The sequence below is a fragment of the Cyprinodon variegatus genome, unplaced genomic scaffold (genome assembly GCF_000732505.1).
Source record: "Cyprinodon variegatus isolate N-32 unplaced genomic scaffold, C_variegatus-1.0 Scaffold22, whole genome shotgun sequence".
NCBI classification, from domain to species: Eukaryota; Metazoa; Chordata; class Actinopteri; order Cyprinodontiformes; family Cyprinodontidae; genus Cyprinodon; species Cyprinodon variegatus.
The window spans coordinates 628,455-643,428 of record NW_015150475.1 but is presented as its reverse complement, the minus strand read 5'-3'; the positions used below and the strand labels follow the sequence as shown (position 1 = coordinate 643,428).

Genomic DNA, 14,974 nt, shown 5'->3' with positions numbered 1-14,974 from the left:
ATAATAATAATAAAAAAAAACGTTTAGGGGTAGAAGCTTTGGTTTTTGGACTTTAGGAAATGTACAAATTCTTCTCCCAGCACATCTCATGCAAATCAGCAGGTTAAAATAAACCCAGAGGAGTGTCTTACAGGTACCTTGCCCTGTAAAATGATCAATTTATTTAGAAACTCCCCGTGATTTAAATATTCAACAGTTCAATCAAGTAGTTAAGAATGCATATTTTCTTTTTAATCGTTTTTTTGGGTGAATATAAGGTTCTGTACAGAGTGAGGATGGTGACGGAGAGAAGGAGGAAGAGGATGTTGTGAAGGCAGGTTGTAACTGACCAAACCACTCATCCACCCAGCAGGGAGGCGGACACACGCATTTCCATCATTTACTATGCTGTCAACCAGTCGCACGTAGTGACAGACCCTCCCACTAACTCTTCGTGTCCGTTTTTTTTTTAATGAGCAGCCATAACCTTGAGAAAACACGACCCAGCTTAAATAACCGCCGCTTCCTCCACCGTCTCTGTGACCGAGCGAGGCGCCCAGGAGGCCGTGTTCCGTCCGTCTTTGGCAGCTGGGACCGTTAGCGGCTAACAGGCTAGCAGGTAAGTCATCTTCACGCGTCGTGTATGTTTAAACCCACACTGCCTGCTGGTGGCATGCTTATTTATCATGTGTCAACCGGACGCGGTGTGTGTCTGTTAAATATTTAAAAGCGTTTAGTGGTGAAACTGGGGTTAGCTTTGGCATATAGCTAGTTAGCCCGCTAGCTAATCCATCCGTGGCGCAGGAGAGCCACACACGGGAGGTGAGAGGATGCTTATAAAGGACAATTAAACTCAGACTGCTCGCTATGAATCTAAAAGAGATAGCTCTACCACGGTGATACGACGGGCTGTCGATGCATAAGCCACAGCCTTATCATATTTAAATATTATCTCATGTTAGCTGACTATCTGCCAGCGATTCTTCTTATAATTTAGTTTAGAAATCTCACTGCAGCTTATACACCAGCTCGCTCTCTGCGGTTATACATTGAATATTGACACAGTAGATAGATTTTATAACCTATTGGTCACGAACTGGCATGTGGTAGACTTTCCGAAGGATGTAGAGATAAGATGTTTAATTTGAATGGGTGTTATTGTTAGCTAAATATAGCCAGCTTTTCAGAAACATCGCGCTGTGACGGCTGCGTTTTTTAATATACATTTATAACCAGAGGCGTAGCCAGAAAATCCTAATAGGGGCGGTCAGTCAATAACCAATGTACATGGAGGGGTGGCCGAAAGGCACCAGAACCTCAGGGTCAATCTAAACAGATCCAACAGGAAAAACCACAACATCCATATTTTCTAAATAAAGACAAACTACTTTCTTGCAGCCTTTGCTAACAAATTGGCTTTACTGTGTAAATAAAAACTTTGGGTGGACAAAATTCTTTCAGGTTTGAGTTCTGGGGGGAACATATTTTAATCATCATTACCTACTTTTATCAATAATCCTTCTACAAAAAAAAAAAGGATATTTAAATTTACTAATATCCACATTTAATGAATTTATATGTTATTATTAAAGTAGTTATTTATGATTTTACTGAAGACTCCTAGATTACTTGCAGAGGCACATAATTTTATCTTTACCCCAAATAATTTAAAATTTTGTTCTGAAAAGAGCATGAATTCTGTATCTATCATCTTTAATGTTTGTATATTGATGTGCATAATTAACCGCAGTGTTTCTGTTGTCAAGTAGCTGTTAATATATGAAAAATTTAAATGATTAATAAGTTTTAACATTCCCCTTCAGAGGATTACTGCTGCCACAGACTGTATTTAAAGGAAAAAATGGTAGGGGTGGCCAATGATCAGCTAAAGAGGTCCATGGCCACCCCCTGGCCCCCATCTAGCTAAGTCCCTGTTTATAATGTAGATTACATATTCTTTAAGTTAGAAATGAGATGCAGACGGTCGGCTCTGAGGACAAAATGTACACAGAGACACATTGACTAAAGGATAGAATCATTTTAGTTTGTCTGGGAATTAATTGTGAGGATTAATGAATCATTAGCGGTGCTTCGGAGCACGATCCTCTTCTGGTTTACAATAAAGGACATTTTTAGTACAACTCAACTGGTGTATGAGCTTGTAAAATATTTATATAACCTTGTCTTACTCTGTTGTTGGAACAGCTTGGTATGTGCATGACCCCTACTGTTGCCTACTTAAATCCAGCTTCAAAGTCCCCATGCATGAATTAGTTTGGATTTAGGTTTAGTTATTTTCTAAATCTTGAAAATAACTGAACTTGAGGGAAAACATAAACAGCTTGAAGAAGTAGTTGGATGTTCACCATCCACTCCTTATGTTGTTCCTTTATCTTTTGGCCGCGTCGAGGACTAAGGCCTCCATACATGGGTCATGCGGACTAACCACCGCACCACCTGCAAATGTATTGCGATACTTTTGTGCGGAACTGCTTCCGGTAAATCGTAAAACCGAATGTACGTAAAAGAAGCTTGAGGTGGAGAAAAAGCTAGAGAATGGGAAAATGCAAATTTCATCAACAGTGACTGGAAATCAAGGGATTTTGGGCATGTCTGCAGCCTGTCCACAGTAAAGATGACGAAGGATTTTGGCATATTTTTATATATATATATATATATATATATATATATATATATATATATATATAATCATGGGTGTCATATCAAGGGTACTTGTTGATGGCATTTAAATTATTTCTAAGAACATTAAAAAAGCATTATAAGCACTAAATTAGAGTCACGTATTCCTGTATAAACTCTGTGAGAGCGTGCACAAGCCCATTTCTCCTCATGCAAGCTCTGTTTAAAAGTTGCTGTTCTCATAGCTCATAGAAGCTTACTGTGTCCGAATGTCCGCTCTAACCCCTAAATCCCTCAGTCACTATATAGAGCGGGGACTATATAGTGGACTTAATAGTGAACTCAGTTAACTGACCGTTCTGACAGATGATCACTGCTTTTTGCTCCCCGTTGGTCACGTGACTCATTCTCCCTACGTGGTGTCTACGCCATCTTTGTTATTAGTCCCCGCTGTCTGGTAGTGACAGCCTATGGCAACAGCGGGCCACTGTGACAGCAAATCCCATAATGCTTTGCGAGGAGAGCTCTATGTGCAAAGCATTCCGGCATATATCTGCTTCTTCTGAGGCCTTTTCTTCTCATACACTTCATAAACAGTTTTCTCTCATGAACCTCGGCCATTTTCAAAGAACCTTAGTGAGAAAGGTGAGCTTCAATGACTGTCTGAAACCGTAGCTCACCACGCATATACGCCTGAAAGTGGGCAGAAAAAGATAACTTACGGGATGAGCACGTAGGCCGGCCTTACCTAAACATATTAGGAGGAATTAGGAGGACCACTTATATAGATGGTCCACCCAGAAATAAAAGTCGTACTCTATACCTTTTAACAGATCTTAAAAATGCTTTATGGAGTTTTCTAAAGATACTGCCTCCTGTGGCCAAACACAGAACTGCATCACTCTTCAGTTTGTTCTTCTAGCTCAAACTTATCAAGGTTTTTTAACAATCTTTTTTCACCTTATGTGGAGTTGCTATTGGTGTCTTAGTTGAGATGAATGCAGTTCGCTTCTGAGCATCCACATTATCATCTTAGAAAGTTTAGATTGTTTGCTAGGTTGATCGCATTTAACATGGATCCGCTTGGAATCACATACGCTAAATGGCTGACCAGAAGTAAATAAAGGAAAATAGGCTGCAGGCTTATAGATAGATCAACCCTGAACTGCTTAGGTGTCAGTTTGCTAATTTTACCCTCAAATGGTAAAGCTATTTTAAGATATTTTTCAGTGAAAACACAACATAGTGTCGCTTTAAAGGACTAAGAACTCTATAAATCTAATTGTGGAAAAGTGTGGCACTTTTAACATAGGAGGGATTGGGGGAATATTAAACATAACTAAGAATTTAGCCTACATGATTTGATCAAAAAATAAAAGCATTTGTGCATACTGCATCCTTATTTATTACAAATTTAATTTATTTTTGTGTGTAGTTTTGCAAGTCCCAGAATCATATTACCTTTGGAATCTACTTATGGTGATATACATTTCAAATAAACTCAGTCAAAGTAGATATTAGATTTCTTTCATAGAAAGGTGAATCACAACTATTGATATACATTTTTGCTATAATTAAGATTCCAATAAATGGAGCACCTTGAGGAAAATAACCTTTTATTTAAACATATTTTATACCTTTTTATGTCTCAGAAGCATCAGAATGGCAGTCACTATCTAATACACATTTTCTGGGATACAAGAACAAATTTATTTAACATTAGTGGGTAACAGCGAAGGTCACTGCAGACTGATACATTACATTTTGACACTCTTCTGCCAGTTAAGATACAGAAACAAAAACATTCTGATGAAATAAAGTGAAGTGGTGACTTTACCATTAATTGCATTTGCAATGTAATCACAATTTGAAATGCAATTTATGAATTGAAGCGACACACAACTATGTTCACGCTTGCATGTAAGGGTGGTAAAAAAACGAACTTTCTAAAGGTGCGTTCACACTGAACACGAACTCGGCTAAAATTTTGCTGTTGCTTTATCGCTTTGTCCACATAGTTTTCTCGCTGCGCTTCTTCAGTGTTGCTCACAGCCAAATCTATTCCCTGACAGGATTTCACAGGTGAATGAAATCAAAATTTCAGTTTTAGACTTAATTCGCAGGCCAGACTGCGGTAATCTGATGTTGCTAAATTGATGTTGAAATTGTGTTGTTCCCCGCTCTACATTCGCCACTGTCGCCTCGCTCAGCTTCGCTCCGCTTCAGATCCGACCTCTACATAGAGGTAACAGGGCAATCCTTTTCTTCAGCTGCGAAATTCACATTTGGTGTGAATGTACCTTCACTGGTGGTAGGTTTACAGTGGGTTTGCCACCACACAGAGGGATAGAGAGAGGTGGAGCTAGCACGCAGATCCATGACTGCAAGTTGAAGTAAACACTTTTCCATGTGATAAAAAAAGTCCACTGACTTTAAACAAGAGAGCATTTAGATTTATCTAAGCAATGAAACCCTGGTGGTAAAAAAAAAATAATTTAAATCTTTGTCTAAATTGCAAAGCCCTAATTTACCAATACATTTTTATATATTTACTATGCAGATAGGGTGGATAGGATAGAATAGATTGAAGGAAATTAAAAACTGTTGTGTTCACTAGCATCATTTCCAATCTTAAAGAACTGGATAGAAACTTAAAGAACATTTTTTTTCTTTACAAAAAAGATAAAGGGCAGCTCTGTTGTAAAACATGTCCAGATTTAAAACTATATATATAATAAAAAAAAAAAATAAAATAAAAAAAAAAAGACTGTTTCTTTGTTTATTTGATGGATAGAAAGAAACAATTTGATGCCAGTCTTTATAGCCAGTGGCAGATTCGCGACACCTGGCCCTAGAAGGAGTTTCATTTATAGAAGGTGTGTCTTGCTGCTGGTGTAAAAATGCATTCTTTGAAACAGTTTCTATGAAAATAAATTAAATTCCATATTAGCATTTTGTCTGTAATTTTTATGGCTTTGAATCTTTAATAAGTGGATCTGAATGATGTTTCATGACCCTACATTTGTGTCATAGGCTGTGGGGTTTGTAGGATCTCGACGTTTCTGAAACCATATAACTGGAAGCACAGCGTTCCACTTAACATCTAATTTATTTAGTTTGTCTGCAAAAACATAGCTCTGTAGCATTGAAAATAATTAAAGCCATAGTCCAATTACTGGTCTGGTCTGGTCTGATATCAAAACATTAAACAATCCCTTGGCTTTATGAAAAAAAATAATAAACGTTCCAAACACCAAGTTAAATCGGTGCTGCTCAAATGAACATTAGTTTGATCTGATTCTTTTTTTCTTAACATTATCCATCTTGTGTTTGTGCTTCTACTTTTTGTAGCTAAAACTATCAGGCCCTTTGCTTATGTGTTTGCTGTGACTTGAAGCTCCATCCCATATTGCAGGTCTGTGAATCACATTCATCTCTCAGCTTGCATAAGCAATGACTGCTGCCTGCGGTCATTCTAAAGAGATCTGTGTCTTGTTAAAATGCATTATTCGCCTGCTTTTAAAGACTGTTATTACATGTCTTGATTCTCATTTACGCTACCGAGAGAAAAATGTTCAGCAACAAGCCCACTTATTAAGAACCATCAGTGAGGTGGCTCCGACCTTCCATCCTCATCTAAAAATAAATCTGTGGTTCTGTTCTTTTCAGTGTCTGCCTGCCGCTCTGCTGCTTCATAAAACAACCATTTTGGCAAGGCACCAGGAAGCCTTCATGTTGCCAGACCAGCATGTGGATTCATTGCCCTGATGCTTTTGGAAGATAAAGGACTGGAGAGCAGTTTCTGCAAGCCTAGCCTTGCCTTTCACAACATTTCCTAAAAGGCAGGCTTATTTCCTCTTACATTCTAACACGTTTTCACAAGGTTTATCTTGCTGCTATGTGTTAATCTAATACATTACTGAGCCCTTTTGAAAAGTTTTACATATAGTTCCTGTAAATTCCCATTATTGCTCTAAAATATATAGAAGAAACCACCAGTTCTGACCAGAGCCATCACAATAATTTGATTGTTCTGTGACTGCATTAACATACGTGAGCCAGTAGGAAACAGTTTGGTTTTCCGCGTGTTTGAATGATTATACAACGTTTGATGCCAGCTGACATTAAGTCGATTCCAGAAGAAATATTTCAGCTTAATTTCCGTCCTTATAAAGCCTCTCTGTAACCCACAAAAAACATTAAAGGAATAATTTATCCATGCTAGAAAATTCAAATACATGGATTTTAAAAGCTATACCAATGATTACCTTATGTGTATCAGATATTTCTCATCAATCTGCTTCAGGTAGGTTGTGTATTCAAATTAGGGCTAAAACAATTAATCGGATTAATCGTGATTAATCAATTATTGACATAATTGAAATAAATGGCAAATAATTTAAAGATTGATTAATGATTAAACGTTAACTGGAGTATAGAGACTGTAAAACATGCCTTTAGCTGACGGAAAGACCCACTTAGAGCAGTAATTATATTAAAACAATATTTTGCATTTAAGATAAAAATATTTTTTTGTCTGTCATTATGGTCCATTCAGAACTCCTCAAGTGGAAAAGTTTTTGTTTCACCTACTTTAATTTCATAAAAAAATCTTCTTTAAGGAACCTTTTACATTCCGAATATTAATCGAAAAAATGTAATAAAATTAATTGATTTGCAAAGACCCAATTCCAATGTAAACGGTCTCTTCAAAGCAAATAGATATCAGTGCTAATAGGAGCTACAATGCATACAGTACGAGACAAATTGTGATGAAGTTATCATTAATGGTCTAATGTCTCTTTGTGTAATCTGTATGCTTGATGCTACCCTGGCCAGGATGTGTGAATAAAGTGTCACGCTTCTGTTTAACATGCCGCTCATACAGTTGCTCTATTTATCTCGCTATGTTTTGTCTGTTTTTCTAAGTCGAGGTCATGTTGGCTTTTCTACATTTATTCACAGTTTAGAATTTTTACATAGACGGTTTTATAAAATCAGATTCTTTATTTTTTAATTTATAATACAGTAGTTGTTGGGGTGGGAATCATTTATTCTTGGGATTTAATCCCATTTTTTTTGGGCCAGAATCCAATCCAAATCAATTTATTTTATTTTTTCAAATGCCAAATAGTCGGTTTGTGAAGTGGCGAGTATGTTGACAGTATTATCAGTCATAATCACCAGATCTGTGACAGGCTGCTTCCATTCCTCAGTGGTGGAGGGAAATATGGCATTGAGATTTGCAGCTGTGTGGCTCTCTTGCATCACGTGAGATTGTAAAACACTGGATTCAAGCAGACAGGTCACAGGTATGTAGTGAGCAGTTAATGTCACAGAAGACTTGATTGCTCTTGATGCCCATGCATCACATGTTACTGTCATTCTGGTCGTTTTGGTGCAGGCTCTGGCGACCATTCTGTTTGTGTCTTTTTCAGTTTGTGGCACAGTTGCTTCGTTGTAACAGGATGGCATGAAGAACCTCAGCGCCTCATAATTTAGTTGTTAGGCTGAATGCCGGAGACTCACGTTTTAATGACTGTGTTAAGAAGGTTATAGAGATGGACCAATAAATTGGCTGGTTGATATTTTGTTGTGATATTAGTGTCTTGTTTTCTTTGTATCAATAGTTGCTGATATGTGCATGTGTTTGCTAATTAATTGGTGCATTCAGCAGGCATGATAATAATATCCACTCGTGTCAGGCATTATTTAGACTTATGTCAAAATAATCGGTGTCAGCCTTTGCCTAAAACAACAAAAAAAAAACAGTATCAGTTGATCTCTAAAAGGATATCCAGCTTAAAACTTTGCCAAGTCTGCAAGCAAGTCATAGTGACTCAATGCGGCGACCCCTGAATGAGGCAGCAGCAGAGCGGACACAAACAAACCCTGGCTCCACTGCAGCATGCTGATGAACCTCTTGATCTCAAGCACAATGTAAAGGCTGGGTCTGCCAGCTTGTGTCTGACCCTGCAATCTCAGATGAGATTGTTTTGTTTCTGTCAGACAGGCTGCAGTGCGCAGGGAGGCTCCAACTATACATAGGGTGAGCAGATGTCCCAATTTGTTGTTATTAAACTGTCACAAGTACAGAGCAACGAAATTCACTCTCTGCATTTCAGCCATCCCCTTGTGGAGCAGTGGGCTGTCGTTGTGCGGCACCCGTGGAGCAGTGTGGGGTTAAGGGTCTGGGACCCAGTTGCTCTGAGACCCAGAGTGGCACTCTGTCGGAGTGGGGCTCAAACTCAACCTCAGGATACCAAGCTTTATGCCCTAACCACTAGACAGCCACTCCCCTACCTACAAGTTGAAATATTTCACTGGGTCTAAGAAAAAAAAAAAGGACATAATTTGACAGCCACCTTACTCAAATATAAAGAAAACAGAGCTGCAGTTATCCTTGCAGAGCCGTGCGGCTGTCATTCAAAGTAGAAACAGTACCCCACGTCACAACCAACCTACATATAATGTTTTTAAAATAAAACGAAACAGATACAGGATTTTATAACACAAAATTTAATGGAAACTACATTTAAAGAAGAGAAACTGCAGTCCTACTGGATGAGGCAAGTAAAAAAGTGTTTTTCAAAGGGCTTTCTATGGAGTTTGCTGGAGCTATTCTTCTGTTTCAATCAGAGTGGAGTGTGTAACCCACGTTGTTCCCCATAGGCATCCTACGTTTACTTTTCTTGAAGCTTAAGAAGAGTCTCTTCACTTTCTATTTTTTCTGTGCTGAGCTCCAACCATGTTTATTTAAATGCTTTATTATAGATGTTTGTCCAAGTCCGTCCTGCTTGCTTTAAAAACACAGTGTGTGTTTACAAATGTCAGCAATTTAAATGTTTTACCTTGTGATTCACATATTTTATTTTGTATTTTCCTCAAAGCAGATGTGATTTACTTACTGAAAGTGCCTCTTACACGGTCTTCCAATCTGACTCATGACATTGCTGCCAAATGGCTATTTCAGCGTTCTAAAGACTATGCAGCAGTGATGCGGCCAGAAAATACTCCTAATCGATATTAAAGGCACACTATGCAACATTTTTCAGTTAATTAATGTGTTCCATAATGTTATGGATGATTAAATGAGTCATTTCAGGTTGAACAAAGGTATTCTCGGCCGCCCTGGTGGTCTGTGGGGGAAATACTGCACTTGCAATTGCAGGAGCACCGACCCGCACCCACAGGCTCAGAAGTCTCGTGAGAGTCAGTCTTGCTTTACGGCGAGAACTGCTAGATGCCCCCAGTTAAAAGCATTCTCGTTGCTAGCACAGTGGCAATCTTTGTGCAGTTATGCTACGTTCACGCAGCAAAAGCAGCAAAATCGCGTCTGCTGCTTCCTTTTTGCTGCTTGTACCAGTTAGTTCTGACGCGTGGCTGAAGCAGCTTTGCTGCGCGGTGCAAAAGTGTGTCTGACGCGCGTTGGACAGAGCTTCACTATCCTTTCTCTGCCTTGCAGCTATATTTGCTGTGATCAGTGGAAATAAAGTAGTTTTAATATGTTTTTAAGTGAGAAAATACACCTGAAAACGTAATCAGTGCAGTCAGTTCATTCAGATTATTATCCTGCCTTCCATATTTTTTCTGTCGGAGCCGCTCAGACCCCCACATACCAGGTATGCGCCGACAGCAGGGATCCCGTCATCAGCAGCCTCTGGCCGGGTTGCCTCCTCGCAGTTAACCGCGACAGCTGGTAGGTGTTCTTCATCTAAATAATCCAAACTGCATATTCTGCCGGCAGATTTCTGCATTTTCAGTTAATTTAGGCGTCAATAAACTGTTTAAGAGGAGTGATCATCAGCGCTGTGTCTCTCTCCCTGCGTCAGATGCTTAAACGCGCTGCGTCAGCTGCTCAGACGTGCTGCGCCTGCAGCTCAAAACGAGCCGCGGGACCTTTTGCTGCGCCTTGACGCGCGTCAACCATTGACTTTGCATGTAAACTCGCTGCTTCTGTTGCGCCAGCTATGTCCAGTGTGAACGCAGCATTAGTCATTCGCTGCTAAGCTCAAAACAACCGCGCCTGGCTTGACGGAGAAACCAGGAGAACAGCTGTGCATATTTACGACATTGCAATTTTACTTTTGCCCTCTGGGGGGAGCCTCCCTGGAAAATCAACACCGGTTGCATAGTGTACCTTTAAGGTCTGACATAGCTCTGGCATGTTTTAAAATTGTTGAAATAGTCTAATTAAAAGCATGCATTTTTTTCTAGTTAGTTAGCAGGACGCTTGGTGCCGATAAGGACATGGTTACATTCCAGCTACTGACGGTGAATGTTTCACACTGGTGTTTCATGTCCAAAAACATGAAATGTCTCTTGCTTGGTGAGCTAAAAAATGTTTTCTTAAGCAATAGCTCCTTGAATAGCTTCTTAAACTTATCAGTGCGTAGAAACATCAAGTAAACATGTTCTTCAGCTTTACTGTTTGCATTTAAGGGTGAAGTTTCTGCAGAATAGTGTTGAGGTGTTTGCTGTTGTTGCACTAAAGTATTCACCATGGCAACAAAAAGATCATGTTACCTGAGAGTTGATTCTTCACATATATGTTGCTGTTAGTGCAATGGGAGAGGATTTAAAGATATTTTCTTCCCATTAGTTTGGGATTGTAGTATTAAAGCAGTTACTCTTACAAAAGTATACCAATATTTTAATGGTTCTGTTGTGCAGCATCTTTGGTTTGACATTCTTTACCAGACACCAGAAAAGAAAAAGCCTGGTGTTTCTTCTGGCTGCTTAAAGCAAAGATTAATGCAATCCTGACCCACATGTTGTTGTTTACTACAGCTCAGCTGGCTGAAAGAAGGCTCCTGTTCTAATGAAAATATATTTAAAAATATCAGAGTAAATATATATTTTTTTTCTTTTCATTGCTCATATTTGTCAATAATTATTTTGGTGTAGAGAGTATTCGGTAGGGCAAGGCTTCAAGAAAGGCGCCTTTGGAGAGAGATTCTGCAGATAAAGCTATCTGGCTGTTGTTGATATGCATAACAGAATTAAAGTAGCAGTTTTAAAACCTTTTTTTCTGAAATAATAAATTGGTTCAGTTGAGCTTTTGTCTTTAAGGCAAAAGAGAACAACTTAATGTTGGTAAGTCCATGTTTTGGAGTTAGTTGAGTTAAAACTGTTACCTGTAAGTCACAGGGCTTTAAGGGCCATAGTGCATGCTCTCAATGGTTCTCACTCTACCACAGCCTGTAAGCTGCTTACTACATCAGCGAGCCTCTTTTTATCCTTTAACAACAACCAGCTGACACAATAGCGAAAAAAGTTACTCTAAAATGCTTAGCTGTAAATAATGACTATGAGTTTGAAGTTAATTTCTGAGTTGAATAATTATTATAGGGTTATTGTTGAATCAGAAAGAGAAACTGCAAGAAATCTGTTTCAGCTTAGTTTGTTTTTCATGTTCCTTGATCAGTAAAGATTGATTCGATCAATGTTGTCATGCGCATTGTGTTTTTTAATTTCCTGTGAAGGGAAATGTAAGGCAAGATAGCGCTGTGGTGTTGTTGAATGAAAAGCTGTATTTGTGTTTGAACACAAAAAGGGAACCTTCAGACAATCTAATCTCTTTCTTTGGTTTAAAGGTTGGTAAAATGGTGACAAATCACTGGGTTAGTCTGGGGATTTTTTTGGGTTGGGAATTGGGGATGTATGCAAAGGATAGGATTTAGCCGCTTAACTACTCCCTGCTAGGCAAAGCAAAGTTGGTGGTAAATCTGACCTCTTTATAAAGGTTATGTTTTATATAGAGTTAGAGTTAAAATTGCAAGTCTGCCTTCTATCCACCAGCTCTTGTTTCAAATGATAAAAAAAGACTCTAGCCTGACAAAGTGACCCACATAGAGCAGTATTTAGATCAAAAATTTTAAAAATATATAAAAAAAATTTTGCATTTAAAAAAAAAAAAAAATGCATCTATCTGTATGCTCTATCCAGAACTCTTCTGTTGGAAAAGTTTTAGTTTCACCTGGTTTAATTTTGTAAAAAGAACTTCTTTAAGGAACCTTTGGCTAACCGATTATTAATCGATTAATTGAAAGATCAGCAAATTAATTTATTTGCAAAATTATAATTAGTTGCAGCCCAAATATATATAAGGGCTAAACGATTTTGCTAAATTTCAAAATTACGATTATTTTCACCCCATATTGCGATTTTTTTTGCACTGAGTACAACCATGTCGAACTTTATTCCAGGGTTTCAGTTGTTCCTTGAGGGCCTGCTTGTCCAAAATCCAGTGTTGCAGGGCTTTAAATTCTTACTTCTGCTGTAATGCATAGATCTATGTGGTAGCTGCAACTCACTGTTCCCTTCGGTGCGACAGCATGCCCACTTTAATGTATTACCGCCATCTACAGAGCTGGAGAGAGTAGTTTAGTGTCTTACACTTGTTAAATGTCTTCTGACTAAAAATCGTGCACTTGTGCAATTTGAAAGTTGGATTTATTTGAATTTTGATTATATTGCAAATACAATTTAGATCAGGGGTGCCCAAGTCCAGTCCTCAAGAGCTACCATCCTGTAACTTTTAGATGCATCTCTTCTCTTGCACACCTGAATCTAACCTCATTTAGCCCAACAGAGGCATGGTAACGAGCCACTCATTTGATTCAGGTGTGTTAAAAATGGTTGCATCAAAAAGTTGCAGGATAGTAGCTCTTGAGGAATGGACTTGAGCATCCCTAATTTAGATGCTTCCATTTCAGGTTTTTTTTCAACTGTTAGATGAAAAATGAATTCTAGGTTATTTGAGAGTTTTGGTTCACTGATCATAGATTTTTGGCTATAAATTCCAAATAGGATCACTGCTTAAGTGCTTCTAGCATCTCTAAGGACATTTTTTACATCTGGATCCAATATAGGACTCTGATCAGTCACCAGTAAGGGCTTTTTAAGCTGAAACTTGGCCAATTAGAATAACCTGTGGATTTTTTTTTTATGTCCTTCTCTTTTAAAAAAAATTCTCCTTTCACTTTTAAATGCATAAATTGCATATTTTCCTGTGTTTTACAGATTTGTCTCAAGCGAATGGCCATGATGATTATAGAGGACCTGAAATTGATCTGCAAAAATGCTCTGATCAAAATACACTACTGACCCAGAAGGAAACGCATATCCTGGATGTCTTGACATTCCAAAATGGAGAAAAAGAAATCGTGCCCACGTCTTCTTGACTACTTGGTGGTTGTTGGAGCAAGGTAAGTGCAGATGCTGAATGGAATCAATGATTTTCTTAAGTGTATCCTTAAATGAATCATAGGAGAAGGTGCTGCAAAATGCAAGTCCCACACAAACACAGCTCTGCAAAGTTAACTTCAGTTATAATATAGAGCGCACTTAGAGCTTGTTTTATGTGTGAATATAAATAAAGGAAGAAGAAAAAAAAACATTTTGCAGTTAAATTAAAATTAGGTACTGGTGGGGTATTGCCTTGTATTTATTTATTTCTTTTGGCTTTTGTTTGAAAATAATAAGGTTTTTGTTTTTCCACATTGCAGCTCAAGATTTTACCCACTGCTCTTTTGTTTTTAACCTGTCATAGCTGTTCAAAAACTATGTAAGACAGTAACCTTATCTTTTTTGACCTAAGGATTATTTTACTTCTGTTTTAAGATGATGTCTGTTTCTTTAATAGCAATAAGTTTCAAAACATTGAAATTCAAATTGATTTAATACTTGTACAATAGCCCTACCATTTGTCCATCTCCGAATTTGTATTCAAACCTGTGCTGCAGGTAAATATTTGAAATGTTATATTTTGTGGTTTTTATATATATATATATATATATATTAGGGATGGGACGATTTATGAAAACCGTCCGAACCGTTCGGTTCGACTGTCTCGGTTCGATTCGCGTGTGTTTCGTTCGGTTCATGCGCTGCTCCTTTTTCTCATAGAGGAAGCGTTTACCCTCCAGAGCAGAAGTTGGCGGTACTGCGACCAAAGCCAACCACCAGTAGTAAACAAGAAGAAGAAGAAGCGAAGCAGCTTACCTGGGTGTAGCAGGGAAAAAAATAAGTTGTTGTGGAGAATTGTGTCGGAATGGCGAGTGGGAAAGAACGGCAGTTGGAAGACGCGCCAGCAGCACTTTATAGGTCTGCTGTATGGGAGCGCTTTGCATTTAGAGTGACATACGATGACGGAGGAAAGAAAGTTGTGGATAAAAGTGCAACAGTGTGCAAGCATTGTGCAACACGTTTTGTTTATGCTAACAGCAACATGACCAACATGTCATGCTAACCCCGAAATCCCTCATACTCCGTCAGCAACCCCCGCTGCTCAAAGCAAAGCCTACAGTCTCATTAATTCATTCATTTTTTTTAGGATTTTTTCATTAATTTC

At 38.4% G+C, this 14,974-nt stretch overlaps 1 protein-coding gene across 1 annotated transcript in view; it reads left to right on the top strand.

The window, feature by feature from the left end:
- The first annotated feature begins 314 nt into the window (after positions 1-314).
- The window catches only part of madd (MAP-kinase activating death domain), a 68,593-nt gene continuing 53,933 nt past the window's right edge, over positions 315-14,974 (top strand). The window contains exons 1-2 of the mRNA XM_015391338.1: positions 315-598; positions 13,645-13,829. Of these exons, the coding sequence (XP_015246824.1) occupies positions 13,771-13,829 (59 nt within the window). The 5' untranslated portion in view covers positions 315-598; positions 13,645-13,770. The remainder of the gene's footprint in view (positions 599-13,644; positions 13,830-14,974) is intronic.